The 27,192-nt window shown below is 52.8% G+C and overlaps 3 protein-coding genes across 17 annotated transcripts in view; 2 read left to right on the top strand and 1 right to left on the bottom strand.

Annotated features, from left to right (window-relative positions):
• Window positions 1-2,013, top strand: part of Rnf121 (ring finger protein 121) — an 80,870-nt gene extending 78,857 nt beyond the window's left edge. For all 3 annotated transcript variants that reach the window (XM_003463378.5, XM_063256580.1, XM_063256581.1), the window contains one exon: window positions 609-2,013. In XM_003463378.5, the coding sequence (XP_003463426.2) occupies window positions 609-729 (121 nt within the window). In that variant the 3' untranslated portion in view covers window positions 730-2,013. The remainder of the gene's footprint in view (window positions 1-608) is intronic.
• A 189-nt stretch (window positions 2,014-2,202) lies between these two features.
• Window positions 2,203-6,568, top strand: Il18bp (interleukin 18 binding protein). Of its 3 annotated transcripts, none has more exons than XM_013145370.3 (6): window positions 2,203-3,727; window positions 3,974-4,064; window positions 4,456-4,659; window positions 5,351-5,474; window positions 5,550-5,703; window positions 5,936-6,568. In XM_013145370.3, exons 2-6 carry the CDS (start codon window positions 4,037-4,039, stop codon window positions 6,266-6,268), a joined length of 843 nt encoding a protein of 280 aa, XP_013000824.1. In that variant the 5' UTR covers window positions 2,203-3,727; window positions 3,974-4,036; the 3' UTR covers window positions 6,269-6,568. The 3 variants fall into 3 exon arrangements, with proteins under 3 accessions (XP_013000824.1, XP_013000825.1, XP_063112653.1); XM_013145371.3 differs by lacking the exon at window positions 2,203-3,727 and having other exon boundaries at window positions 3,734-4,064; window positions 5,936-6,120; window positions 6,391-6,568; XM_063256583.1 differs by lacking the exon at window positions 2,203-3,727 and having other exon boundaries at window positions 3,734-4,064; window positions 5,550-5,825; window positions 5,936-6,074.
• Window positions 6,569-6,916: 348 nt separating this feature from the next.
• The window catches only part of Numa1 (nuclear mitotic apparatus protein 1), a 72,158-nt gene continuing 51,882 nt past the window's right edge, over window positions 6,917-27,192 (bottom strand). For 6 of the 11 annotated variants that reach the window (XM_003463410.5, XM_013145364.3, XM_013145363.3 and 3 more), the window contains exons 5-27: window positions 25,963-26,045; window positions 25,344-25,424; window positions 24,582-24,669; window positions 22,873-22,996; window positions 22,510-22,647; window positions 22,233-22,390; window positions 21,874-21,991; window positions 21,666-21,783; window positions 21,208-21,348; window positions 20,109-20,231; window positions 16,589-19,975; window positions 16,123-16,164; window positions 14,629-14,697; window positions 13,053-13,172; window positions 12,747-12,965; window positions 12,487-12,644; window positions 10,996-11,242; window positions 9,953-10,181; window positions 9,082-9,218; window positions 8,587-8,763; window positions 8,176-8,292; window positions 7,879-8,076; window positions 6,917-7,616 (exon numbers count right to left, since the gene is read on the bottom strand). In XM_003463410.5, coding sequence (XP_003463458.2) covers window positions 7,605-7,616; window positions 7,879-8,076; window positions 8,176-8,292; window positions 8,587-8,763; window positions 9,082-9,218; window positions 9,953-10,181; window positions 10,996-11,242; window positions 12,487-12,644; window positions 12,747-12,965; window positions 13,053-13,172; window positions 14,629-14,697; window positions 16,123-16,164; window positions 16,589-19,975; window positions 20,109-20,231; window positions 21,208-21,348; window positions 21,666-21,783; window positions 21,874-21,991; window positions 22,233-22,390; window positions 22,510-22,647; window positions 22,873-22,996; window positions 24,582-24,669; window positions 25,344-25,424; window positions 25,963-26,045 — 6,284 coding nt within the window. In that variant the 3' untranslated portion in view covers window positions 6,917-7,604. The remainder of the gene's footprint in view (window positions 7,617-7,878; window positions 8,077-8,175; window positions 8,293-8,586; window positions 8,764-9,081; window positions 9,219-9,952; window positions 10,182-10,995; window positions 11,243-12,486; window positions 12,645-12,746; window positions 12,966-13,052; window positions 13,173-14,628; window positions 14,698-16,122; window positions 16,165-16,588; window positions 19,976-20,108; window positions 20,232-21,207; window positions 21,349-21,665; window positions 21,784-21,873; window positions 21,992-22,232; window positions 22,391-22,509; window positions 22,648-22,872; window positions 22,997-24,581; window positions 24,670-25,343; window positions 25,425-25,962; window positions 26,046-27,192) is intronic. The other 5 variants (XM_063256568.1, XM_063256565.1, XM_063256567.1 and 2 more) reach the window with 5 other exon arrangements.

The following is a 27,192-nucleotide window of genomic DNA, read 5'->3' as shown; positions in this document are numbered from 1 at the left end:
AGAGATGGGGTCCCTAGGCCCCCTCCAGATCCCTTGCCCAGCATTCTGATGTAGAGCAAAAGGAAAGGCATTCAGCTCCAAGGCCGCTGGACCTCAGTAGGACCTGGTGCTTAGCGCTCTAGATGGCATCCCCTTTGCCGAGGTGATTCCCTTGTCATTAACCCCATTGTTTTGGCTCTGACTCTACATCAACCCCTTTCTAGACAGAAAAGCATCAGTTTTGGACATAAGACCCTTTAGAGTTATCTCATTTACTCTTAGCCTCCTTGCAGCCCTTGTAAAGATGGGTATGTTATAGGGAACCTAAATTCCAAGCTGTGTCTCACACTTGGTGGCCCATTTAGAGAAAGTGCCACATGAGCCCCTGTGTGCATGCAGGTGGGTGAGAGCTCTCTCACCTCTTGAGTGAATCTGTTGCAGCAGTGCCCTCTGTCTCCCTTCCCCCATTCTCAGGGTTCAGCCCTTCACTCCCCATGGAATGCTGCAGAGAGGCTGTTGAGCAGCCGGAAAGTGTGGGCAGACCCAGGAGGGACTGGGAACCCTCTCCTCAGCGCTAGACAGACCCAACAGCTTTTGCACATCGCCTCTGATCCTTAACACCTTGACAGCTGGGAGAGGCCTCACGTCATGTATGGGCAGCTGCTGGATTGGCTTCGATACTTGGTAGCCTGGCAGCCTGTCATCATTGGCCTCGTGCAGGGTATCAACTACATCCTGGGCCTGGAGTAGTTGGACATTGCACCAGTGGAGAACCCACCCCACCCACTACGGACCTCAGGGCGCTCTCTCCCCTGCCTACAAAGACCTCCTGGGTGGGAAAGACTCAAAGGGTGCTTGGGCCACTCAGGACCCCCCTGGCTGTGTCTGGCCTGGGGAGGGATATGATGGAGAGCCAGCCAGTGGGGCTGTCAGCAGTGGGGGGCTTTTTAAAAGAAAACTATTTTGATGAATATATTTAAAGAAAAAACTTTTTTTATTGTGGAATACAGGAGTTGCCCCCCTCTAGGCCTCACCCTGCCTGAGCAGGTTGGGAGTAGAGCCATGACATTTTTGGTTTAAAGGAGCCTTTGCACCTTTGGGTGAGAGCACTGGTGGATTCTCAGTGGCTGAGGACCTCAGTACATCCACTCTGCTTCCTTTCCATCTGCCGGGCTCAAGCTTGGGCCACTCAGTTTGGAAAAGCTGAAGAGCTCAGACTGGTGGCTCAGATGAGCATTGAGCGGGAAGATGTCTTCCCTCCTGCCCCATCTGGGGTATAGGACATGTTGTGTCTAGCTCTGCCTCCTCAGCAGACACTGTCCAGGAGCTAAGGGCCGGGCAAGGCACTGGAAGCTTCATCAGTGACTTTTTCAACAAGGGAGGTCCTGGAACTTCGATGTGTTTGGGACAACTGGAAGAATCATCAGCATGGAAAATCCACCCCTGAGCAGGACTGGGGTCAGCCAGAAATAGAGGCCTTCTATATATAGTTGGGTGGAGGGCACAGCTTTTAGCAACAATGACAGAGCTTCTTGTGCAAGCGGATCCTTTGACCTGAAAGTGATGACGTGCCAAAGGCCACTCTACTGTATCACTTCCTTTCTGAAAGCCTGCGGGAGAATTTGTGTGTGTGTGTGTGCATACATGTACGTGCATAGCAGGGCTGGCTGTCCCAGATATCTGTCTGTCCCTGTCAGCAGACAGTGACTTTATCCTTGAAGCAGGGGATTCCCAGCCCAGGAGATATCTCTGTGTGAGCTGCTTTCCTGGGCTCTTCTGCACTGCTCAACAGGAAGGGTAGGTGGGTGGGAAGAAGGACAAGGCCTAGGTGTCTACTACAGATTCTAAAAGGGGCTTCCAGACTGAGCTCAGCCTTGGTCCTGGGAGTTTTGGAGAACATAGGAGAGCTGTGGGCACTGGGTTTCTAGGGAATTGGACCCAACAGGGCCTGTCCCTTAAAGGCCAGTGAGAGCCAAGCAGGGTCTCGTCATTCTCATCCAAATAAAGCTCCATGAGCTGGGTTGGAAAGCTGAACACCATCTTGCTTCTCTTCTTTCCATCTTTTTTGGGGGGGTCCTCAGGGTGGTTTTGGCTCTGTTCCCCCTGTTGAAAACCTGGGGCTGGAGATGATTGCCAGGCTTTCTACTAGTCCTTCCCATCATCCCTGGGAGTGGTGGAAGGCCAGGGATGAGGGGCTCTGGGGTGTCTCTGGCTGGTCAGTGCCACTGAGCCACAGCTTCCCTGCCCATGGTACTTCACTGCTCTTGCCACCTGTGGGCCCGTACTCAGGAAGGAGAATCAGGATGGTCAGGACCTAGAGACCATCGTCCTCTCACTTGTCTCCCCAGCCCACATGAGGCTTGTGAGAAGCTGAAGCCAAGGCTTTCACACGCAGCAGTCCTGAATCTGCATCTGCAGTGGCCGCCTCTGGTCTTGGTTGTACTCTATGGTCCTAACTTCTTTCCCCCACCCAGCCCTCTGTGCACTGTCATCTCAGAAGCCTTTGCCTTGCTTCTGGACCTAACTCCCGGGAGTGCTGGATTCCTAGGGAGTTTCCCCTGCAGCCTCGGAGCCTCTCGGGTGGGAGGTGAGGAAGGAACTGAGAGGACCAGAAATATAAGCCAGACACCTAGAGAACAGCATATGACTCTTCAGACTCTTGAATCTAAATTTCTAATGCATCCTTCAATGCCCACTCCATCTCCTGGCCTTCTCATAACCAAAACCACAAACCGGACACACAGCTCTTGTCCACCTGAGAGTGAGCCTGCCTAGTCCTGGCCCTGCACAACCCCAGCTCTTCCCTTAGTGGCCAGATTAACATTACCTAGTAGCCTTTGAGGTGCTGGAGCTACTGCTGGGCCACTGGCTCTTCTCTAAGCAGCTGCTTCCCACCATTAGGACCAGCTGAGGGGTTCTGTGGACAGGGCAGCAAGAGGCTAACGCATTTCCTGTGGCCTGGGGCTGGATGCAGCTGCACTGAGCCTTGGAGCCCCCAGAAGGGTGCTGCTGAAAAGTAAGGCTCTCTACGAGAGCTAGGAAGTGGGAATCGGGACTGTAGTTCTGGCCAAAGCAGCTGGGATGAGCAAAGTGAAAGAATGTGTGGGTATGATGGTGGCTGTCAGTGCTGCAACTTATTTTGGGGATGGGGGGAGTAGGGAGTCAGAGGAACGCCAGGATATCAATGGCTGATGTGGCACTGAGCCTCAGATGGTCTCAATGATCCAGCTCTGGGTCCCAGTGCCTAGGAATGAACAGGATGGCTTCTGGCCACTGTGAGCATTAACTGACGATCATCTTCCCTGTCAGTGCCTGCTCTGAATTCTCTGGTTAGAACAAAAGTGGCCCTGAGCCAGGCACTGTGACACAGCCCTGCAATCCCAGCTACTCCAGGGACTGAAGAGGGGGACTTCAAGTTTGATGCCAGCCTGGTAACTTAGTGAGATCCTGTCCCAAAACTTAAAATCTGAGGGCTGGGGATGTACCTCAACTTAGTGAGGTCTCTTCTAAAATAAAAAATGAGGGCTGGGAGGTAACTTGGTTACGGTAGAGTGCTTGCCTCATGTGTGAGGCCCTGGGCTCAGTCCCCAGTACCGGGGGAAGGGCAGAAAGGAATGAAAGAGAAAGAATAAAAGTGAAAATGAAATGGGAGGCGGGCAGTACTTTCCCAGAAGGAGTTTGCTGCATCCTGCCCTTCCCAGAATGAGCTCTGCCCATGGGCGAGAACATCACCTTCCTGTATAGTTAGGTAAGTCCCTGGCCTTCCTTGGACCTGTTTCTCTAATAAGAATGTCCCTAATGAGAGGGTCACACAGGGTGAGGTGACTATTATACTAAGACCTGGGGTGTAGGGGGCTGTTGTTCTGACCTGTGCTGGAGGCCTGTCCTTAGGGACTTGGAGTGACACACAGAATAAACAGAAAGGCCTGGCAGCCACTTAGTATTCAGACCTCTGGGGGGAAATGGGAAGAGGAGTCGATTTCCCCTTTCTCAGGCTTAGAGGAAGTCGAGTCACAGATATATAGAGCCAGGCCTACCAGCTCCAGACACATGCATCATGACCATGGGACAGAAATGGACACCAGGTGAGACATGGGGCTGTGCATGGGTGGTGGTGGTGGTGTGGGCTCTGTGAGCAGAATGGAGTAATGGGCTATCTCTGCCTTCACCCCAGCCGAGCTCAGCGGTATTAGTCTCCTTACCACTGTAACTTTCTCTGCTCCATCAGGGCCTGGTGCCAGGGGACCTGAGCCCTGCCCTGCGAAGGCCCCACCTAGTCCCTTCCCAGCTTCTTTCTCCTCTTCTCAGAAGGTTGAAGGGTCAGGGCTGGGGGTCCTCTGATTCTTGCCCAAGGCCCAGGAATCAGTGGGCTGGAGTTGTACTCCTGACTAGGCACCAACACTGCTCAAGCTAAGGGCTGAGATCCCAGCATTGCCAGGCCACTGTCACCTGCTGACCTCTTTGTCCTTTCCTCAGACTTCTCTTTGGGGGTCCTGCTTCTGTGTTCCCACACCATCAATCTCCTGGCCAGCGCCACACCTGCATCTCAGACCATCACAGCTACCACTGCCTCAGCTGCGATCACAAAGGACCCCTGCCCTCCCTCACCTCCAGCGCTCCCAACACCTGAGTCGTGCCCAGCACTGGAAGTGACCTGGCCAGAGGTGGAAGTGCCACTGAGTAAGGAGCAGTGACGTCTGGAGCCCAGGACAGGTCGGGGGGTGGGTTGGCTCCCAGGTGCACCTCCCACCTGCCATGTGTTAGCCTCCAGCCAGGTGGCTGAGTTCCCCTAACCCAGGGTCATGGGTGTGGGCTCAGGACCTAGTGCCAAAGATGATCCCCATCAAAGGAGAGTTGAACAGGAAAGATGCTCAGAACATCTGAGGGCCTCACTGGCTATGTTCTCCAGGGTCAGCCTTCTGCCCAGGCCTGCCTGTCCCCTGACCATTTTGGGAACATCAGACTGCTCACGCTGCCTATTGGCATGGGCTTCTAGAATCAGGCTAAGCACTAGAAAAGGTTTATCTTTTTTTTTTTTTTTTTTTTAATTTTGGTACTGGGCATAGAACTCATGACCTTGTGCTTGCCAGGCAGGTGCTTATTGCCACTGAGCTAAACTGGCTAGAAAAGGTTATCTTGAGGAAAAGGCTCAGAACCTGCATCATGACATGAAACAAGGCCCTTTCCCCAGATTCCCCATGCTCAGGCCTCAGCCTCTGCACTTTCCCTTTAACGGACGGGTGGAGTGCCCAGGGGTGCCATAGGCCGTGGTGACCAGGCAGGGCAGCGGGCAGGGCCTGTTCTAGTATATGTGCCACGAAAGCATGCACGGAGGGCCTTCCAAGTAGGGCTAATAGCCATGTGTCCCCAGATGGAACGCTGACCTTGTCCTGTATGGCCTGCAGCCGTTTCTCTCACTTCAGCATCCTCTATTGGCTGGGCAATGGCTCCTTCATTGAGCACCTCCCAGGCCAGCTGAGGGAGTGCAGCACCAGGTGAGGGTCACGCATATGGAACGGGGAGGGAGACCTCGCCCCACAGCCCTCACCACTTTCCCTTCCCTGCTGCAGCCATGTGCGGCAGCGTGGGAGCAAGGGCACCCGGCTGTGGAAGGCCTTGGTGCTGGAGGAGTTGAGCCCGGCCCTGCGAAGTACCAACTTCTCCTGTGTGTTTGCGGATCCCGGACAGGTTGCCCACCAACACATCCTCCTGGCCCAGCTCTGGGTGAGGAAGGGAGACCTCCAGGGACAAGAGCAGCTCCACTTCTGTGTGGGAGGAAAGGGTGGACCCTGCCAGGGCAGCCATTAAGCTAATGCCCCCCCACCCACCGAAGGCCAATCTGAAGTGTAAGCAAAAAGGAACTCTGAACTCTGGCAGGGGAGGCACAGCCTGGAGAAGAGTGATCAGATGTCCTTCCCCTCTTGGCTCTGAATCCTATCTGCCTTCATTTCTCCAGGATGGGCTGAAGACAGGCCTGCCCTCTCAACAAGCCCTGCCTTCTGGCCACAGCCCAGGGTCCCTGCTGCCCACATCAGCAGGCTCAAGAATCAGCACAGGCCAGCAACAGCATGACCTCAAGCAGAGCCTGGGTCCCACTGCCTGCCTGGAAGGCGATGTCTCCTACAGCGGCCGGCCACGCAGGCGAGCAGTCCCTTTGTGTGCACGTGAACTGCCCTTTAGCGCTTCACCCTCTTGCCTGCCTTCCTGCCTGCCCCATAACTCTGCTAGAGTCCTGCTCTGTTCACGTTGCTGTCTTGCTCAGGAACCTCAAGCCCCGTCAGTGCCTTAGCCTGGCACACAAAGGCCCTGCCTGTATTCCCAGCCTGACCCCAGAGGCCTACAGTGATCTTTCCTTACTCCTGGACAGCTCTCGCTCCAGCCCTTTGTTCACTTTGTTCCCCACCACAACAGGTGAAGCCTGAAAGCAGAAGAGACATCCACACGCTGCATTAACTCACACTGTAGTTTTTCTCAGAAATGAAGAACTGTCCCAGAGAAGGGGCAGTGGATGCTTCTGATCCCCGAGTGTGTCTCATTCTCAGGAGGGCCTGAGCTGAGGCCTCATAAAGGATTTGTGGCGGCATCTGGATATCTGCAGTCATTTAGGCCTTGTTTCACTCAGAGGAACTGTGCCCATCCTAGGAGGGAGGATGGCACAGGGACTGCCACTTAAAAGCCAGCCAAAGCCAAACCAGATTCAGGAGAACTTGGGTTCTCAAATAAAAAACAAAAACCAGAAAACCAACCCACAGTTCTCAGGAACGGAGCTAAAAAATGGGCTGTGGGAAAATCCTGGTGGAAACACAGTCCAGTCCCTGCCCCGCCCCCCCAAGCCAAGGATGAGAGAAACTAGGTGGTCTGAATACTCTTCAGAGACAAAGGCTTAAAACAGCCTAAATTTCCCACTTTTCCTGTGTAGCTCAAGGCACCTCAACACTCCAGGGAGAAAAATAGACTTTATTTACAAGTAATATTTTAGAAAAGGTCCTCCATCCCCAGCCCTTAAAAACCTTCCCATTACTCCAGATCCCACCCTAGTGCAGGTCTGGGGAAGGTGGGGTATGAGCTGCTACTGAAGGCTGCCCCCTGCCCCAAGATCCAGGACCTATCTATCCTGCCATCCTCTGGACAGCTGTGCCCTTGGGTGGAAGGAAGGAGGTGGGATGGGCTCACACCAGGTCACGCCCAGTCCTGGGCTTCAAGAGTAAGGGCCTCTGCTAGGCCGAGCCACCAGCTGCAGGAACCGGAGCCTGCTCCTCCAGTGGTCCCTTCTAGATCCAGAAGCTGAGAGGAAGACTGGCTGGGCCCAAGGTTCCAGCCACTCACAGCCAGCCTCAAATCTGGTTATGATGGAGAAGTGACTTTAGCTCCAAGGTCAGATCAGGAGGCAAGGTAGGGAGAGGGTCCCACACTGTCCAAGCTGCAAGCCTCCTGGGCCAGCTCTGAGAATATGCCAGAGAAGGCACCAGGGAAGGTCCAGGTACCAGGCCAGGGTGTAGGTAGGTGTCACTGTCTCTAGGGGTTTGGCCACCATTGGCCTGAGAGCTGAGAAGGCACTGAGAGGGACAGAAGGAAAGGGACCAGGCGAGGTCAGCGCTGGGAACACAGGTGGGGCCACTGACCCTTTAGTGCTTTGCCTGAAAGAGATGAGAGACAGTCACATGGCTGGATAGGCCTTGTTCCAGTGAGCACGGAAAAATCCTTCTTACTGCCAAACATTTGATACATCCCCCCTCCTTTATTAACCTGGACACATACAGCTTCAGGTTGCCCAGGGCTAGATGTGCTTACTGGGAATGACGTCACCTGTCTCCTCTCCAATCACTGGATGCTGCCCCATGGGTGATCTGGGGATATCTGTGCTTTCACTGGATTTCCCTTCCCTGCCAGTGCCCCTACCTTGCCCTTGGCCCGAGGAGTGGCAGTGGCAGCACTGGTTGTGGAGGCGCCAATACGTGGAGAACGGCGAGTTCCACTGCGGGTGTTGGGGGAGGCCTTGGCTGGGGCCTTCTTTGAGGCTCCTCGCCGAAGAAGACTATTCCCTAGCTTCTTCGGTGTGTTGAGGATGCTGAAAGCCATTGACTGGCGCCGATCAGCCTAGGGAGTGGGGCGTGTGTCAACAGGAAGCCCAGGCCAGCGTGCTGCTCCAGGCCTCTGCTGGGAAGGCTCCTTTGTTCCCTTCCACCCCAGTCTAACCTGCTTAAGAGCAGCTGGAGCTGCTTTCTTCTGGGTCTCAGTAGTGCTCTGTTTGCGCCCTTCATGTCGGTCCCGGGGAGTTATAGGGCGTGGGAAACAGCTGGTGGCCTTCTTAGACTGTAAGGAAGACATCACATCCGAGGCTAGCAATTTGGCTTCTGCAAGCTGAGCGGGCATACAGTCTACCTGCTCCCCAACTCAGCAGAGGCTCCCCTTTCCCACAGCCCTGTCCCCTCACAGCCCCTGGAAACTTCCCCACTTCTTTTTTTTTTTTTTATCTTTTTCATTTTTATTGGTACCGGGGATCGAACTCACGACCGCCTGCTTGCAAGGCAGGTACTTATGCCGCTGAGCTAAACCCCCAGCCCCATACTTCCCCACTTCTTAGACTTATGAGCTGGCACTACCTACCTCGGGGGTGCCAGGACCCTGGTGGGTCTCTGAGGACACCCGTTTACGTTGCTGCCGTGTGGTGATACCAGCACTCTCAGCAATCTGGGCTGGCTGCATGCTGGCTCGGCGCAGGGTCTCCCGAGGGTCTCCGGTTTTCATCTCCTCATCTGTGATGGTGGCCAGGCCGAGGGAGGGCTGTATGGGCAGAAGCAGCAGTCAGTGCAGCCCCGCTGTACGCAGATAGAGCAGGCACAGCTACCTCAGATCTCTCTTGGTGCCTGACGCCTGCAGCAGCCAGATCCCTACCTTAAAAGGCCTCCCTTCCTGGTCTTTCCACCTACACCCTGAACGAATGGCCAGCAGTTCTGGGCACACTCCTCGCCAAGCTCCTGGCCTCTGCAGCTGCTGGCTATTTCACCTGGTAAGCTCAGCAGGCCAGAGACCCAGGCACTAGTGGTCAGTGCAGGTGGCACTGAAGTGAAAAGCCAAAGAAGGAGATGACCCAGGGCTCACCCTGGACTCCAGGGGATAACAGGTCTTCAAGTGCGGGGGGCACACTCGGTTGCGTTGCTGCAGCTCTGCGATCCGGGTCCAGTCATCCAGCTGCTCAGGTTCATCTTGGCAAGCGCCCATGTAGAAGCTGCTCCTTCCTGGGAGAGGTAGGAGTGTAAGAACAAATGGGGCGGGAGCTGGGGATTTAACTCAGCAGCATAAGCGCCTGCCTTGCAAGCAGGCAGTCGTGAGTTCGATCCCTGGTACTGATAAAAAGGAAAAAGACCAAAAAAAAAAAAAAAAAAAGAACAAAAGGGGGTGAGGCTGGGCTAGCAGGCTGCCCAGTGGCCCTTGGATCCTGCCAGACTGTGCTGCCACAACTGCCTTCTTCCTAACCGAGGGACTGTAAGTGCTGTACCAGTCCCACTGTAATTCAGTGCTGTGGGCACAGCACTAGAGCCCACAGACCATTTCTATCATACAGGCTCTCACAGCTGTCTCCTGGCAGAGGTCAGAGGAGGTCATAGCCAAGCAAAGTACCACAACTTATTCCCCAACTGAGGGCTGGTGTGCCCCATATCAACAGAATCTAAACGAAAGCCAGGAAGCAATGCAGGGGCCCAGCCAGCATTCCATCGCCACCTGAGGACAGGTGTCACTACCATGCCAGGCCTCTCAGGCCCTGTTAGTATCTTGGGTGCAAAGTACCTCAGCACAACCCTAGGAGGACAGGCAAAGCCCTGAGACCAAAGGGAGGATGGATGGTCATGCTTTTTGTGCAAGCCCAAAGCATGACTATCCCTGGTCGTGGTTTTTAAGCTTTTCTTCTATGGGTCTGGATCCAGTTCCAGTCAAATTTCTGGATGTAGTTAAGTCCTTACAGTTCCCTTACCTGGTGGGGCTCCACTGGACACCCCAGCTTGGGATCGGCGAGTAGAGCTGCGAGTGGTGGGCCGGTAGCCAGGCAGGCTGAGTAGAGCTGAGTTACCAACCTCAGGAGAGCCCAGGCAGGTAAGAGACTGGGTAGAGGAGGTGGCTCGCAAGCTGGCCTGGGAAGCAGGGGCAGACCGTGTGCTGTAGAAAGACGAGTTGGCGCTGTCTGGCTCCTCCACATCTAACTTCTGGAAGACAGAATGAGTTGGTGCAGAGATTAGGGGGCCCTGACAGAATAAGCCACCTCCTGGTCCCCCCAAAATTGCTCAGACTCCATGGCATGGGTGCGTGTGTTCCCAAACTCGTGGACAAGGGTCCTGAGTTCACGTGTCTCCTTATTGCCAGAAGCCCTCACAGAGTGCTATGACTGTCAAGACTTCTCTGTTTTGGTCACTTAAGTCTATTAACAACACTCTGAAGGAGGAAAGCTCATTTCAGAAGTGACCCGTAAAGATGTGAGCTAAGAAGCTCAGCTAGGAAGTGGCTCTTAAACTAGCAGTCAGGCTTGGCCATAGCGTCTATGGTCGCTCAGTCCAAGGTACCTGGGGTCTCTGCTATCTTCCATAATTTCTCTAGCTTTTTGGTAGCAGAAAGCACCCGGCACAAAGAGGCTTTCTATGCTGCAGCAAAGGCACCTCCCTTTCTTTTCCTCCTCCCGGAGACAAAATCAAAGGCAAGAACCCTAAGCCTGGCATTTGTCTGCTCAGTGGCTGGGCTGCAACTTCCCCCTATTCCTAACCGTTCAACATGCACAGAACCAGCACCACACATGGGAGGATACCAGCCTTCCAGTCAGAAGACAGGCTAATTCCAGCACTGCCTTTCCCACAGAGGCAGCCCTAAGCAAGTCACTGTCCTCAAGAGCTCAGACTTCGAGATCTTTCCCATCTGTACCACATGACTGGCTGGTCATCCCTGCCTGTACCTGAGGACCCGATGGAAAGATGCCACTGAGAGGAAGTACGCATTACTATCCCCCAGCCCCAGCCCCAGCAACCTGACCTTTGTCATGGTGATGTTGATGATTTGTGTGGTACGTCTGCGAGCGGAGCGTGTCTTACGGCCCGAGTCCAGGAAGGCTTCCCCCAGGGAGTCCAGGCTGCTCTCCAACGGGGCCTGGCCCCGAGCAGGGATAGGGGTGAAATAGAGACTCTCCAAGGATTCTACCTTGGGTGGCAGGCGCTGGGAGATGGGTGAGGCTGGCTCTCCAGGGACGCTGGTGCCATCTGGCTGGGTATGAGGCAGCTTGCTGTAGAAAAGGAATTTGCTGAGGTATAAGGTCCCTGGGGCTAGAAGCATTTTATCTATCCTTCTACAGCAGAGTGATCATTTCCTACACTTACTACAGGCAGCTGCAGTCAAACACCCCATCTCTGACTTTTCAAAGAGCCCCTCACCTGGGCCTTCTCTACCAGTTCCAGCTCTCCAGGCCAATATTTGGTAACATGGACATCTCCCCAAAGAACTAAGGCCATCTGTCTGTTCTTCCTGCATCTCTTATTTCAGCAAGTGGGGTCCCCTTGCAAGCTTCCCAAGCCATGAACATGGGTGTGGCCTTAACCTGACATTTCCCAGTCAAGTCCAGTGCAATCATGCCTCTGGAGCAGGTCTCCTAACTGCAGCCCTCTGGGTACCTATGTCCTTCTTCAGGAGTCTCATCTCCTCACCTAGACTTAGAATGCCCTGCAGAGAGGCAACAGAGGAGTGGCAAGCAAGGACTTGGGCCAGGCTGCCGAGGTTCAAACCCCAGCTCCATTACTCCATGGCCCATTCCATCTGTTAAATAAGAACCTACTTCATAGGGATTTTGGGGCAGAAACAAAGTAATGCTAATTGCTTTAAGTGTGTAGAACAGTGGCATATAAGTACTTAATAAATACAATATATGGGTGTGCAGTCCTAACTTTTACACTGGCTATAAGAAAAGCCTTTCTAAAATGCAAATCCAGCCATGTACAGCTTCATTTCAATCCCTCTGGGGCTCCTCGGCACCTTTAAGTTTATTTCTTTTTTTTTTTTTTTTTTTTGTCTTTTTCCTTTTTTTTTATCGGTACCGGGGATCGAACTCATGACTGCCTGCTTACAAGGCAGGTGCTTATGCCACTGAGCTAAACCCCCAGCCCCCAGCACCTTTAAGTTTAAACACAGCCTTCAAGTGGTCAGCCAGGCAGCCTCCCTCCCAGCCTCCTGTTCCAGCCCAGCCAGGCTCCTCAGCCACTGCTGCACACACATCTGCCCACTGGCACACGCACCTGCAGATTCCTTATTTATAACTTTTATTTTTTTGGTACCAAGGATTGAACTCACAACCTTGTGCTTGCCAGGCCACTAAAAGTCTACCGCACACCTATATAATTTCTTTGTTCTCTAAGAATAAACTTCCAGGGGGCAAAGGGAATGCATCTTACTCTCCTAGCCCAGTGCCTACAGTACAACCTGCTGAATAGCAGGAGCCAGTGAACAACAGACTTGGGGTGGGGGAGGTCTCCTGACCTGGTGATACTGAGTGGGGTCCCCTCCTCACAGCTCAGATCAAGGCTGTCGATACTCAAGTCCAGCTGGGGTTTAGCCTGGAGCTCACGGCTCTTTAAGGCATCAGATGCCACCTGGAATTTACCCAGCTCTCGAAGCTGCTGGTCTGCATGGGCAACCTGGGAAGCAGAAGGAAGTCTAAGGCAGGGGTGGCTCTGAGGGGAGGGCACAGGGGTCCAAAAGAATAGGGTTGATGCCAAACTGTTCAGTCAGGTGCCTACCTGTGCCTCCAGGCTGCGCACCTGGGCGGTGAGGTGCCGGCAGGTCTGCTCAGCCTCCTTGGTCTTCAGCCCAGCCTGCTGCAGCTCCCGGCCCAGCCGTTCAGCTTCAGCCCGCAGCTCCTTGTTTTCCTTCTGCAGCTGCTCAAGGCCCCGAAGTTGCTCCTGCAATTCTTGGTTCTGTTGCTTTTTGGCATCGTAATGGGTCTTGGCTTTCTCCATCTGCATGGGCAGACAGGGTGGGTAGGTGGCAGAGCCTGCAGGGCAGGCAGGGAAAGGGGCAGACTGGGCCAGTGCTGGGCTCCTCACCTGCAGCTTGTAATGCTCAGCTGCCTGCTCCTTCTGGCTCAACTGCGCCTGCAGCTCATTCAGCTGGGCCTGGAGACGCTGCGCTTCCTGCTGGCTCTCACCACCCTGGGCCTGGAAAGCCTGAGAAGGGCAATGAGGGAGACCTGGTTGGCTGCTCTACCCAGAGCACTGACCTGGCTTAAACACATGGGCCCCCTAGGTGTTTTAGACTCCCGTACATTCTCTCTCAGAGTGCTCAGGACCCCTCTCTCCCCAAATATACTCACTCGACCACAGTCCCGAGACAGCACACAGCCTCCATGGCTTTCTGCGGAGCTCTCCTGACCAGCTCAAGCCATCTGCCAGCTCTAAATTGACAGCCCTGTCTTTATTGTCTTTGAAATCGGGCCCAGTCATCTCAAGGGCCCCATGTGCACACTTTCCCCATGGAGGAAAAGAGAAGCTGACCCTCAGAGGACAGTTTCTGGACACAGAGCATGGTGCCAGGCACTTGGCATGTGAGCTCTGTGAGCAGAAACTTCTCTCCTTCAACCATTTTGTGAAGTAATTCTGTCATTTCAAAGATAAAAACACCGAGTTCAGAGCTTTGACCAAAGTCACAATGACTCGCAGCAAGACTGGAACTTGGTTCGCTCAATTCCAGAGCTGGTATGGGTTCATTTACAATGCCAGCAAGCTGGCAGACCCTGACTCCGTAAGAGTAGACTTGTGTCCCTCTGTTCCCAGCAATGGCAACAACAGCTTGCTCAACTATAGACACTGGACGCGAGTATCCCACCCTTGTCTCTCCCACAGTTCCCAGCTCAGGAAGTGCCTCCAGAAGGGCATAAGAATGTGTTTATCATGTGCTCACACCTGATGCAGAGCGTACGGGAAGAAAGAAGAAATTTAGGCTGTGAGCTCCTACCAACATCTCCAGCCCCCCAGGACTTCAGTGAATCCCAAAGGCACCAATGCCCAATTCCTTTGCCTGACTAAAGGCTGCAAAAATAGTATAGCAAAGAAGGTGACATAATTTAAAGCAGTAACTGTAACTGCATTATAATCACTGATGCAATCAATGACATTCACTCCTTGAACCCAGACCACCTAGGCAGATGCTGCTATTCTGCAGAACTTTCTGGGATGCTGGAACATTTACACAGCAGAGGAAATGTCGCTGGTGCAACTTAACAAGTGGACTTTTAAATATAACTTAAATTTATTTATTTACTTATTTTGGTTTTTTGAAGCAGGGTCTTGCTGTGTAGTTCAGGCTGGCCTTGAACTCAAGGCAGTTCTGCCTCAGCCTCCTGAGTGCTGGAATTACAGGTGTGTACCACCACACCCAGCATTATAATTTAAAGAATCCCAGGTGACTAGCAGGTAAATGTTTAGAGACACAGAAATCTGGTCTTCCCTCAAAAGCTTGCACAATTACAAGCAGGGCTTTCCAAATCATGCAGCAGCAGCAGCAGGCCACCAGGATACCCCTCCTTTGTGCCCCTGTAGCCCAGGGATCTGTTTGGAGAACCTTCTCCTCCCCACTCCCGCTCTGGGGCAACCAGAAGCTAATGCAGCTCCCAAGCTGTCCCACCTTCAGTTTCTGCTGCTGCACTTTGCTGGCCTGGTCATGATCAGCCAGCTTTTCACTCAGCTCTTCCACCTGGGGAGAGGAGACAAGAGGCCAGACTTAGGAGACTTCCAAGCAATTCAGGACAAACCAGAGGGTGTCCTGTTACCCTAGTATTCCAAGAAGAAACTCAGCCCCTTCACCAGCCTCTAGTTAGGGAACGGCTTGCTGCCCAGAGTACAGGGGCACAGTGAGGTGGCCATACACAGATGCTGCCAGGGTACCTGCCTAGACTTGCTCTACCCCTAGACTGGAGCCACCAGAATCAGCAGGGCTGACTGGAGCTGCCACCTTCCATACCCTGCTGCAACCACTGCTCCCTGGCCCCGACCCTCCCAGACCAGGGCAGGAACAGAGGACCTAGTCTGGGGCTCTAGCACACACATTCTTTGGACACCCTCCCCTTCCAGCTCATCTCCCAGAAACCGCCAAAGCAAAAGCCTGACGCCCAGACCTCTTCCCAATCTCATAGGACATCGGGTTGAGGCCAGCAGTGTGTGGCGGCTATGGTTAGCATTGTGGGGACAGATTGCTGGAAGACAAGCAGGGGCAGCCACATATTCCACACCCTCCTCCCCGGTTCCACAAAGAGGAGAGGCAAAGGAGGAAGGGGCCAGAGGGATAGTAATAGCCACAAACACCCCAGGCTTTCCCAGGCATTCTGGGGCTCAGGCAGGACCAGGCAGCAGAGAAGAAAGCATGGGCTCCATTGCTAACTGTTTGCTTTGCAGTCTGATTGTCCACACCACCTCTGGTTTCTTGGAAGAGGCAACAGGAAGAATGGAGGAACCAGTACTTCTGCAGGTGATTGGGAACGAAGGTGCTGGAGAGGTATTTAGTAAAAACACTAAATACCAGCCTTGTAGTCATGACGTCTCAGAAGCAGAGTGAGAGTGGGGCAGTCAGAATGCAGGGCCTTCTGTTCTCAACTCTGGCTGACTGCTCCAGGCACCGCCACACAGAACCCTAGGTGTACTCAGAAGATGCTGGGCGGGTGTCCTGAGCTCATCACTCTCCCTGGCTTGAGGTTTCCCTTATGCATTATTACTTACATAGCTTCAATCCATACTCTGTGATAAAGAGCGCTATGATAAGAAACTCACAAGAGGTTCACAAGAAACTCCATTATTCTTCTTAGTTGCCTACTAGAAACAGGACTTGGGAGGTTTTATAATTGTAAGGATTGTAAGTCACTGTGCTACCCCAGTCTCTGACAGGCAGACAAGAGAAAGTGCAGAAGGGTGGAGAGGCCGACCTGAGATGGCTGGAAGGAGGCCCGAGAGAGGCCCAGGACGCCAAACTCCTGGACATCCTGGGCCTGGGTTCCATGGCTCGACCCTGCCCCCTTCACAAACAGTTCACAATCGGAGCCGGCGGAGGCAAGCTGTAGCCGGGGTCATGCATCGACACTGGTCATCGCTTAAGCAGCCAGCATTTATCAAGGACCTCAGGCATTACCTGCTTAGTCTGCTCTCTCTGACATAACTCTAGCTGCTCCACCTGTGTGTGGGGGAGGAGCAATGGAGAGAGTGAGGTGAGGGCCAGATGGCAGCCTGCTGCCAGGCTGGCTGGAGCTGATACCTTCCCTACGGACTACAAGGGGTCCGCTTAAAATGCCACTTGTGCTGCTACTAGTCCTCAGCAGGTGCCTCTGGACTGGGCTGGTAACTGTCACAATGTGAGTCTCTAGGGACAGCCTCGGGGGAAGTGGGAGGCCACTGCTATTTTCTTTAGGACAAGAGGAGCAATGGACTTGAACTCTACCAACCATCTTTTTTTTTAGCCACCTGGGTGGGGAACAAGGGAAAGCAAGACACATCACGGCATAGGAGGAGGAGTCTCTACCTCCTCAGAACACCAAGGGGCAATGTCCCCACTTTCTCAGGCCTGGATCTCTGGGGTGTGGTCAAGCTAAGCCTCTTACCTGGGCAGTGAGTTTCTGCCTCTCTTCCTGGAACCGCTGCCTTTCCTCTAGGACCTTGGCCTTGGCACCCTCGTACTTGGCAGTCATCACTTCCAGCTCCCGGGTAGTGTTCTCTGCTTCGTGCTGCATCTCAGCCAGACGGCTTTCAGCATCAGCACGCACAGCTGCCAATTCTTGGACGTGCTTTTCCCGGGCTTGGTCCAGCTCCACCTCCAGAAACTGTCGGCCAAGGCTGGCACGCTCCCCAAGCCCCCGGTTCTCCTCTGCCAGCAGGCCATGCGCCTTCTTCAGCACGCTCAGCTGCTCTGCATAGCTGGCCTTCTCTGCTCGCAGTTGCTGGGCTGCTCGCTCCTGTTCTGCCACCTTCTGCCGCAGGGGCACCAGCTCCCCAAGCTCCCGCTGGGCCCGCATCAGCTCTGCCCGCAGACCGCCAGCTGCCTGTTTACTCTGCTCCAGTTCCTCTCTGTGGCGCTTCTCAGCAGCTGCCTGCTCAGCCTGCAGCTGCTGGCAGAGGTGCTTGGCGGGCAGCAGCTCACCCACCAGGGCCTGTGTGCTGGTGTGCTCCAGCTGCAGTGCAGAGAGGGCCTGTTCCTTCTGGAAGAACTTCTCTTGCCACGCCTTCAATTCTTGGCCCAACTCCTCAGCTCGCTCTGCCTGCGAGGCCAGTTCCTGCCGCAGATTCTCTGAAGCCGAGCGCTGTTTCTCTACCTCCTCCCGGAGGCTCTGTACTTCCTCACGCAGAGCAGAGCTGCGTTCTGCAGCTCTGGCACTGTTGCTGGCAGTCTCCACCTGGAGCAGTCGCAGCCTCTCCTCAAGCTTCTGGCTCTTCTCTGACTCAGCTATAACCAGCCGCTTCAACTCCTTGCTCTCCCCTTCTTTCTCCAGGACCTGGCGGTTTAGGATGGACACTTCCTCCTCCAAGCTGCTAATGAGGCTGTTTTTTCTCTCAGCCTCCTGCTGGCCCCTGGCCACCTGGGCTTTCCACTCCTCCTCAGCCTTGCTATGGTCTTGGGTCTTGGCTCGGAGAGCAGCCAACTCCCTCTGGGCTGAGGTGAAGGCAGCCTGACTGTGTAGCAGGTCCCGGACCTTTTCCTGTAACTGGCCCTGAAGAGCATCCAAGGCTCTGTTCTGTTCCAAGCGAGAGGCACACTCTGACTCCAGACTTCGAGCCAGAACGTCAGCCTGCTCCTCCTGCTGCCGGCACTGCTGTTCCAGCTTGCTCACCTCTGCCCGAAGTGCTTCCAGCTCGGGGCCTGGTGCCTCCATCTTTCCAACAGCCTCAGACTGTGTTCCCTTGCCTGAAGCATTCTCTCCACTGGCCACCCCTGCTGACTGCTGGTGCTCCTTTTCCTTCTTAGCTATCTGTGCCTTTAGCTGTTCCACGGTCTGCTGAAGCTCCCTCAGCTCCTTTCTTTGGGCTGCCTCCTGTTCACGAAGTATGCTGAGCTCCTGCTCTTTGCCCTCCTTTTCTGTGAGGGCATGGGACAGTGCCTCTTGCAGGGCAGTGAACTCCACTCGCTGTTCATTGAGGGCATTCTGCAGCCTCATCTCAAGCTCTGCTTTGGCTGCCTTCTCCAGGGCAAAGTCAGCTTGGGCCTGGTCCCGCTCCTGGGTCAGCCGTGCCACCTCTCTCTCCTGCTGCCCACGCTCCTCCTGCTGCTGGCCCTGGCTCTCCACCAATGCTGCCCGCAGCTTCTTCAGCTCAGTGCCCATTTGCTCTGCTTCCCGCTCCATGGCCCGAAGCGCAGCCTGTGTGCTGTAGGACTTCTGTCCCTGCTGCTCTCCCAGCTGCTCAGACTCTCTGTCTCTGGCCCTTGGCGATTCCTTGAGTAGTTCGTGTGTCTCTTGCTGCTCACCTGCCTTGCGCACTAAGGCCTCTAGACAGGCCACTTCCTTGCTGGTGGCAGCCATCTTTTCCTGCAGAGTGGAGAGGTCATCTGCCAGCTTCTGGGCCCTGTCCTCTTTCTCCTGGACCTGTTGAACAGCTCTATCAAGGCTTGCGTGGAGCTGGGCTAGCTCACTCTGCTGTTGGCCTATCTGGAGCCCACTATGGGCCTCCATCCCTACCATCTTCTCCCTTGTGTCTTGCAGCTCCTGGCGGGTCTTCTCATAATCTTCCTTCAAGGCCGTAAGCTGTTCCTGGAGGCCTAAGTGGGTCACCTCTTGCTGGCTATCTTCGTATTGCCTCCGCCAGGTTTTAACCTCCTTGACTAGCAGATTAACCTCCTTTTCAGCAAGGTTCTTGGAGGTTCTGGCCTTTGCCAACTCCTGCTTCAGGGCTTTAGTCTCTGCCTGATGTGTCTCCTTAAGCTGCTGTAACTGGACACTCAGCCCCCTGTGCTTAGCCTTCTCTTCTTCTAGCTCTTTTAGTTCCTGCTTACGCTGTTCTGCAAGACTTCGGGACTCTGCCGCCATTTCGGAGATGCAGCGCTGCTGTTCTTCCAGGGCAGCTGCAGCTCTGCATTTCTCCTCCTCGAGGCTACCCTTGGTGATCCTCAAAGATTCCTCAAGGGTTTGGAGCTGCTCCTGGAGCTGGGCCTTCTCCTGGGCCACCCTTTCTCTCTCAGTTGCTTTCTGCTGCTCAGCCTTCAGCTGGGCCTCTAGTGCTGCCACCTGGGCCTGAGCCTCACGCTGCTCCTGGTGGGCTGCCTCGATGCTGGCACAGAGTTCCACCACTTTCTGGTTCAGCTCTGCTTTCTCCCGCTGGGCCTGGGTCACTGAGTTCTGGGCACTGTCCTGGGCTTCATTAGCAGCCTGAAGTTGCTGCTGCAGAATCTCCAGTTTGGCAGCCTTCTCCTTTTTCAGTGTCTCCAGCTGCAGGCAAGCTGCATCTCGCTCCCTTAAGGAGACTTCTTGTGCCTTGGCAGCAGTGGCCAGTTGCTGGGCATGGTCCTGCCTGCTGTCCTCCAGCTTCCTGGCTGCCTCTTCCAACTGCTGCTCCTTCTGCTTCAGGCTGCCACTCAACTGCTCTACCTGCTGGCGGAGGCCCTGGGAGGCCTCTTCCTGCTGTTGGAGGGTCTGCGCTAGCTGGGCCTGCTCCTTTTGGGCCTGGTGCTTTAACTCAGTTAGTTCTTGATCTTGCTGCTGGAGAGTGGCATTGAGTGTGGTGAGTTCTGCAGTCAGAGAGGCAACCTGGGCACTCAGCTTAGCTCCTTGAGCCTGAGAGGCCTGCTCCAGCTCCTCCTTGGCCTGGCTCAGGTTGGAAATGGAGCTCTGCAGGTCAGCAATCACACTAGCCAGTTGCTGCTTTTCTTCTTCAAAGCGGCTCCGCTCAGCCAGGAGCTGGGCTTCCTTCTGAACCTGCTTACTCTCCAGAGTTTCCACCCTGGCTTGGAGCTGAGTGTTACTGGTAGCAAGAGTGGCTGCCTCTTGCTTCAGAGTTTCCAGCTGTGAGATAAAGAGAGACAAAAAAAAGAGACATAGACATGATTCCCTCAGTCACCACATCCTCTGGGAATCAAGGAGAAACAGGAACCAACCTCAGCACATAAGTTTTCTGGTTGCTCCTATGCATTCTTACCTGTAAGATGTCACCAAGCACCTCACCCTTCTCCTGGGGTGGGGTCTCTGGCAGCTGGGCCAAGCGTTCTTCCAGTTGAGAAAGTTTCCCCTGAAGAATTTCATTCTTCTCTTCAAGGCATTTCTGGGAGCAAACAAGAGACCCATGTAAAGAGGTAAAAGAGGTATCAGAGTACCACTCAGGCAGGCACAAACATGAACAAAATGTAACAAAAAGTAACAAAATGTAACAAAAAGGTCTATCTTTACTTGGAGGTCTATCTTTACTAAGGAGGAAAAAAAAAAAATCTCAGAAATTATGGATCTGGGCCTATGAGAGACCTAACTTACTAGCTCTAGAATCAAATTAAATCACACTATGAGCCATTTCCTGCTTCTCCAAGACTACAGAGCTTACTTCCAATTTCCTTATCATATATCGTTTCTCAGATAAGTCTTGACTCCTAGATTACACAAACAACCACCAATTTAAAAATAGCCCCTGGAGCTGAGCCTGTGATGTACACCTGTAATCCCAGCACTTGGGAGGCTGAGGCAGGATGATCACTGTGGGTTCAAATTCAAGGACAGCTGGGGCTACACAGTGAAACCCTATCAATAAAAAGAAAGAAAGAAAAGGAAAGTAGCCCCTAGGCAGCAACCCCAGTCCCATACCTATTTCTGATTAGGGACTAGGCACAACTTGGTGCATCTCTGAATTTCTAATCCACCTAAAAGTCTGGAAGGCACTACTACTGTCTCATTTACTCAGCAAGAAACTGACTCTAAGATTCTTTATTGGCAGAGTTAGGTTCTTACAAATAGCAACAATAACAACAAGTCTGGCATCCCTAAATTTGGAAACCTGAACTCCCAAATGCTCCAAAATTCCAAACATTCTGAGCTCCAACAAGATATTCAAGAAGTTTTAGATTTTTGGAGTATTCAGATTTTGAAATACTCATGAAATCTATGCAGATACCATCAAACTGGAAAAACTCCTAACTGACTTTCTGGTCCCAACCAACCTGCAACTGATTTGAGAGCCTCCTTCCCCTCACCACATGTCCAGTACTTCATGCAGACCCTCCAGCCTGGCCCCAACTCCCCAGTGGGGTTACCTTGTCCTGAAGGGTTGTGCTGAGATCCCTCTCCAGATGGCCCTGCTTCTCTGCCGACTCTCGAGTGGCCTTGCTATGCTCCTCGGTCAGTTCATTGAGTGCTCCCTGAAGCTGTTGCAGGTTACTGGCAAACTCCCGCAACTAAGACATAAGAGGGACTCTTGTCACCCAGGGTCCAACAGACATGGCCACTGCCACCTGTTCCCTAATGCCTGAGGACTGTTGCAGCCACCCGCCCATCAATTACAATGCATCACACTGCTAATTCAGGCCTATACATCAAACTTTAGGGCTATAACCCAGCCCCAGCAGCAGTCAATTATGGGATGAGGAAAAGTGGCACAGTATTCAGGTATGTGGGAGCACCTGAAGCCAGATTCCAGGAGTCTTAACCCTCTTGGGGAGCCATCTAGACCACCACAGCCTTGAGGGTCTCCATACATGGTCCAGTCCCTCACCTTAAAGGACAGGTCCCCATTCTCCTCAGAAAGCTGGTTAATCTTGCGATCCATCTGGCCCTTCTCTGTCTTCAGGTCCTGGCACTGCTTCAGAGTCTCATGCAGCCGCAAGGTGAGGCTGCCAGAAGGCAACAGTGAGGGAAAGGTGGCCCTGATTGGGACCAGGGAGGCTGGGAGCTAGAAAGAAAGCAGGGAAAGGCAGCCCTACCTCTCATTTTTGCCTCGAAGGTCCTCGAGTTCCTTGGGCTCCACAGGGCTGGCTGCCTGCTTCTCATTCAGCAGAGTAAGGCGGTCAATACGCTGCTGCATCATGGATATCTGAGCATCTGGCCCAGAGTGGGGAGGAAAAAAGGGGGGGGGGGGGTCAGCATAGGACTGCAGAAGCAGGGACGGGGGGGTGGTGGACACATGGCTTTGGGAATGGGAGTTTCCAGAAAGTCAGTCTGACCTTCAGCCTAAGGCTGAGCTCTAAGCTCCAGGGCCAGCAGAGGGTAAACCATCCCCCAGAGCTTCCCCAGATGTACACCTCAAATGTTGCCTCACATCCACAGCACATCAGGTACCCACCCTTCTCGGTGAGGAGCTTGCGGTGCTCAGCCAGCTCCAGCTCCAGCTCATCTCTATTGTTTCTCTCATCTGCAAGCTGCTTCTTCAGCCGTCTCATCTGGAACTGTGGAGTCTGCAGGATGTCACCCATTGGAGACGCTGGAGAACCTGAGAGGAAGCTGAGAAAGGAGATGGCCCAAAAGCAGGGTAAGAGTCTAAGATCAGAAGCAACCAGCAACAACTAGGGATGGGGAGCAGGGGTTGACAGCCATTAGCACTGCCCGGGAAGCCCAGGTACCTGGGTTCTGTCTGCAGTGCTATCTTGTGCCTCATGACAGGACCTGGAGAAAACTCCTTCTCCCGTCTCCATGCCTTAATTTCTTTGCTGGGCGTGGAGGGGGGGGTTACATATTCTCCTTGCCTCTGTAGAGCGGCACTGAAGGAAGGACTGCCTTAAACAGGGTACTGCCTTTGAAGGAGGCTGTCTGCCCAAGACAGATCCCAATCAGTTTGCCCAATTAACACTGGGTCAGGTGAGGAAACCCAAAATAGATAACATCCTTCAAACACCCTGATGATGTGAGAGGCGTGACCTCCAGAATGCAAGATTTGAGGACTGAGTGGATGCAGAGGCCCCTCCCAGCAAGGGCCCAGGACATACTTGTTCCCACTGGAAGATGAGGCAACCTTCTGTAGCTCAAGAAAGCGAACCTCCCTCTTGGTCTGGTGGCTGGGTGGGGACAGATCTTCAGAGAAGGCACTGGAACAGGTGGAAGAGACAGGAACTAGAGAAAAGGCAGACAAACCAAGAAATGTTAGTAAGGGCACGAAACAGCCCTGTTATGCCATGTAGGAATTTGCCTTAGTAGGTGTGACTCTTTGGACACTTTTTTTGTTTTTTGGGACAATTTCTCATCATGCACTTTAGGGTGGCCTTGAACTCACTATGTAGCTCAGGCTGGCTTGAACTTTTGGCAATCCTCCTGCCTCAGCCTCCCAAATGTTGGAATTACAGGTGTGCGCTACCACACCCGGCTGACTCTTTGAACACTTTATATGTAAACTATGGAGGAACGTGCTAGGCAGAATTGAAACCTGTCTGTGTATCTTGAGGTCAGGGCCCCTAACCACAATCAAGGCCAGAGCTTCCATGAGCACAGGGTATTAGTGCTCAGAAAGAGCAGAGAAACAGCATTCTCCATGCTCTGAAACTAGACCAGGTACCATGCTTTTCCCTTAAGTCATCCTGCAGAGGCAGCAGGATCTCCTTGTAGCTCCCAACAGCCTCTTATGTCAGTCACTGTCCTCTCTCCAGAGCTATCTGTCAGAACTGTTTACAACCTGTCTGTCCTCTTTCTGAAGACCTCATCCCTTTGTTCCCATGACCAATTCTGTGGGGGCACTGCTACCTCTCATCAGAGAGCTCCCTTTTACACCCACCCTCTGCCCCCAAGGAGATCTGATGGGGCCTCCTTGTTCTGCTCACAGTGCCCACAGTGTCAATGGCTACCCAGAGGATGATCTGAAAGCCCGTGTCTGGCCCAGGGCTCTCTCCTGCACTGGCCTCATCTCCTCCTGAAGGTCTTGTAAACCTAAATATGAGGAACATCAAATTCAACAGCCTGCAAAGAATCTGCCCAGATCTGCTCCTCAGATTCCTATCACATCAGCTGACTTCCTGCTCACTTATCTGCTGTGCTGCCAGCCAGATGCTCTGCAGGTTCCATGCTCAGAAGCCTTATCATACTTACTGGTAGATGTGTTTGCTTCCCACCAATAACATGTACTTCATGAAGGGAAAACCTTTTCTGAAGACTGTTTTCCTATATTTTAAATTTAGAGTAGTGATTATTTTAGAATTTCAAAGAAGTCCTGGACGTGGTGGCCCACTCCTATAATCTCAGCACTCTGGGAGGCTGAGACAGAGAAGCATCACAAGTCTGAGCCTAGCCTAGGCAATTCAGCATGACCCTGCCTCAAAATGACAAGGGAAAAGCGGGGTGGGGCTGAGGGGCTGGGAATGTAGATCAATCTGAAAGCCTTGGGTTTAGTCCTTTGTACCACAAGAGGGGAAAAAAAACTATGTGTGGCTATGTGTCTGTGAGAGTTCAAACCCAACCTCACAGCACATGAGATCACACACAGACACCACCCTGCTAAACTACCAGGCAGTAAGGAGCAACTGTAGCGCTGGAGATGATGTCAACACAGCCTAAGAGCCAACCAGCCATTACACCCTTCCTGAGCACCAACTCTGCGCCTCGAATAGGGACAAACCCCAGCATGCACACATTTATTCACACACCTCTATGACCAGGATCCCAGCACTCCCTGCCTAGACAAGGGCATTCTTGGGGGGTCTCTACTCACCTTTCTGCAAGAAGATCTCCAGGTCCTCAGTAAGGTTCAGCCCATCCTCATGGTCCAGCATAAACTTAAGGATGACTGCTAACTCGGCCTGCACCGTGGAGAGAGCAGGAGCATTGCTGCGGTGTCAGAGAAACCTCTGAAGTGAGGGCTAAGGGCCTCCATCCAGGCAATTCCCACCCCAGGTTCTCCTGCACCCCGAAGCCCTCTGAATCCCACTCTTCCTCTTGGCCTAACCCACAGCACTCAGCAGTCCACATGGTCCTTTCCCTCTGCCTCCTTTAGGATGCAGCCAGGGTCAGACCGAGTCCCTAACACACTCCACTTCCTGACTTTAGGGAGGGGGCACAGACAGAAAGCTGTTACACCTGGCTGTGGTGGTCTTGTCCAGATGACTCTACTGGAGGAAAGGATGAGATAAATGAAGTAACAGAGAAACACAAAGACAGGGACACATGAACATGGACAGATACATGAAGACAGAACAATTTCTATGAGTTATTCAAACACATGGGGCAATTACATACGTGTACATAAGAAAGGTTTTGGAAATCTATCCTTTAAACTGAGCAGTTATCTCTGAGAATGAGGTTACTGGCAAGTGTTATTTCCTTTTATGTGCTTCTCGGTATTTCCTGGATTTTTTTCTCTAACAAATGGCTGTCATTACTACAACCATGGCTTCTCAGGAAATATGCACCATTTAAAAAGAAGGAAAAAGCCTGGGGGACACCAGGCTGGGTCCAGCAGCAAAATGGAGCTTACCTGTATCCTGTATTCAAACTGTTCCCAGTCCCGAAGGTTTTGGGAGCTCATGGAAGAGTGGTATAGGAGCAGCATGATTATCTAGAAGCCAAATAGGAGGCAGACACTGAGCAGGGGTGTCTCTTCCTCCTGTCTCATCTCAAGAGCTTTTCAGGGAACTCTGAGCTACTCCAAAGATTCTTCCAAAACTCCCTAGAAGTAGCAGTCCCAGCCCACTATCCATAACAGCCCCAGGGTACCCTTTGTTGTATTTTATCGAGGACTTGATTTAACCTGTATAGATAAATCCCTGGGATTGTGGAAACATGGATAAAGCTTCAGGCACCTTGTACAGTAACACCAGCACCCCAGCAACAAAGGGAATAAAGCTGACAGAGCTACAATGAAAAATATATTAATCACAAAATGAGACCTGATTCCTGCCAGATCTCCACTGCAGCCCATAGTGGTGCTCTAGGAAACCTCTTTTTCAGGAGATCATGGTCCCATAGGATGCTGGGGCTCTGGCTCAGAGGGGTGACTTCCTGGTTTTGCCCCAACTTTCAGGAGTCCAGAAATAAATCACGCACCATCCTCCTTTGGGTTAACCCAGCCCCCTAGTTTGGTATTCCATAGGTACCTTGGCCAGTTCCAGCTCTGACCCCTCCATCACCTTCTGTGCACATACAAGGCATTTTGGGGAAGAGGGATGTTTTCGATTTTCTGCAATGACAACAATGTAGAAAATAGAGTGAACTCCCTGGGACTCATACCTGAGACCATCAGAACACCTGTGTCTGAGCAGTAGATCTGTGGTCTGAAAGGCAGTGCTCCTTACTCCTATGTCCTCCCTCTCTAGCCACACACACTTCAACTCTGGGTCATAAGCCTGCCATCAGCTGCCCACTCACCAGTTCCCATTTAGTACCACAAAAGGAATCCAGAGATCACACTAAATCAATGATAGCCTTTTAAAGACAAGTGCTCAAACTGTACCCCAAACCCACTGATTTTTTTTTTGCAAAGTTCCGACACCTCAATTAAACCAGAATACTGAGGTTTTAGTTTAGAAAACTCTTACATTGACATCTTTTTATGTCTCAAAAGAAAAACAACACTTGTGGTACTAGTTCACCACCCCTGCTCTAGAGTCCTATTCCAACTAAGGCCCCAGACAGCTAGAGCCAAGTCAGATAGAGTGAACGGGGATCCCTGCTTTTTATGCTGCCAGATGGGCCGGGCTCGACTACTAACTTTTCTATCTAACTGGATTCTCACTTTCCCTATATTTTGTTGAGATGCAGATGGCAGACAGCTCCCCATGTCAAATGTGGTGTCACTGTGGTTCAAGGCTGCACCAGAGAAAAGGAACTGACAAACACTGGCCCACAAGCTTCCAAACTATTGTTATTTACTCCTCTGTCAACCGAAAGAGCAATCTCCTTTATCTTCAGACTATACAGGGAACCTATGTCCAGAAAGTGACAGCAGTGAGTGATGTCAAAATCTCACCAAAACTGCCTCTGCTCCTATGCTAATGACCTAAGCAACTATCTGCAGGATGTTATCTGGGGACACTGTTTTTCTCACAAGGGAGGCAGAGTAACATGGGTCCTTCTCTCTCCTTTGGCTTCTCAAAGTGAGGGGAACAGCAAGCTCAGGAGATGGCCACCAACAGCAACCCCTCTGCTCTACAGTGATCTAAGGGGGCTCTAGCACTAATGGGACACAATTCTTACACCAACTGGTATAAGACTGGGAAAGCTGGTCCAGCTGTTTCTGTGCTAGAGCAGGAAGCTTTGAACTTTTTCTCCTCCAAACACCCATTTGTGGCTCCTTTGTGCCCCCAAGGCCCAGGTGCTAGGTAAGA

Source organism: Cavia porcellus, unplaced genomic scaffold (assembly GCF_034190915.1).
Source record: "Cavia porcellus strain 051 isolate PalLab524CR breed Dunkin Hartley unplaced genomic scaffold, mCavPor4.1 scaffold_9, whole genome shotgun sequence".
Classification (NCBI taxonomy): domain Eukaryota; kingdom Metazoa; phylum Chordata; class Mammalia; order Rodentia; family Caviidae; genus Cavia; species Cavia porcellus.
The sequence above is the reverse complement of the archived record's forward strand: the minus strand, read 5'-3'. Positions and strand labels throughout refer to the sequence as shown.

Excerpts from the sequence above, each read along its gene's own strand:
- Il18bp (XM_013145370.3), top strand. The coding sequence starts at position 4,037 with ATGACCATGGGACAGAAATGGACACCAG. Across the intron at positions 4,065-4,455 it reads GGGACAGAAATGGACACCAG|ACTTCTCTTTGGGGGTCCTG; the intron begins GTGAGACATGGG and ends TCCTTTCCTCAG. Across the intron at positions 5,704-5,935 it reads TCCTCCTGGCCCAGCTCTGG|GATGGGCTGAAGACAGGCCT; the intron begins GTGAGGAAGGGA and ends TCATTTCTCCAG.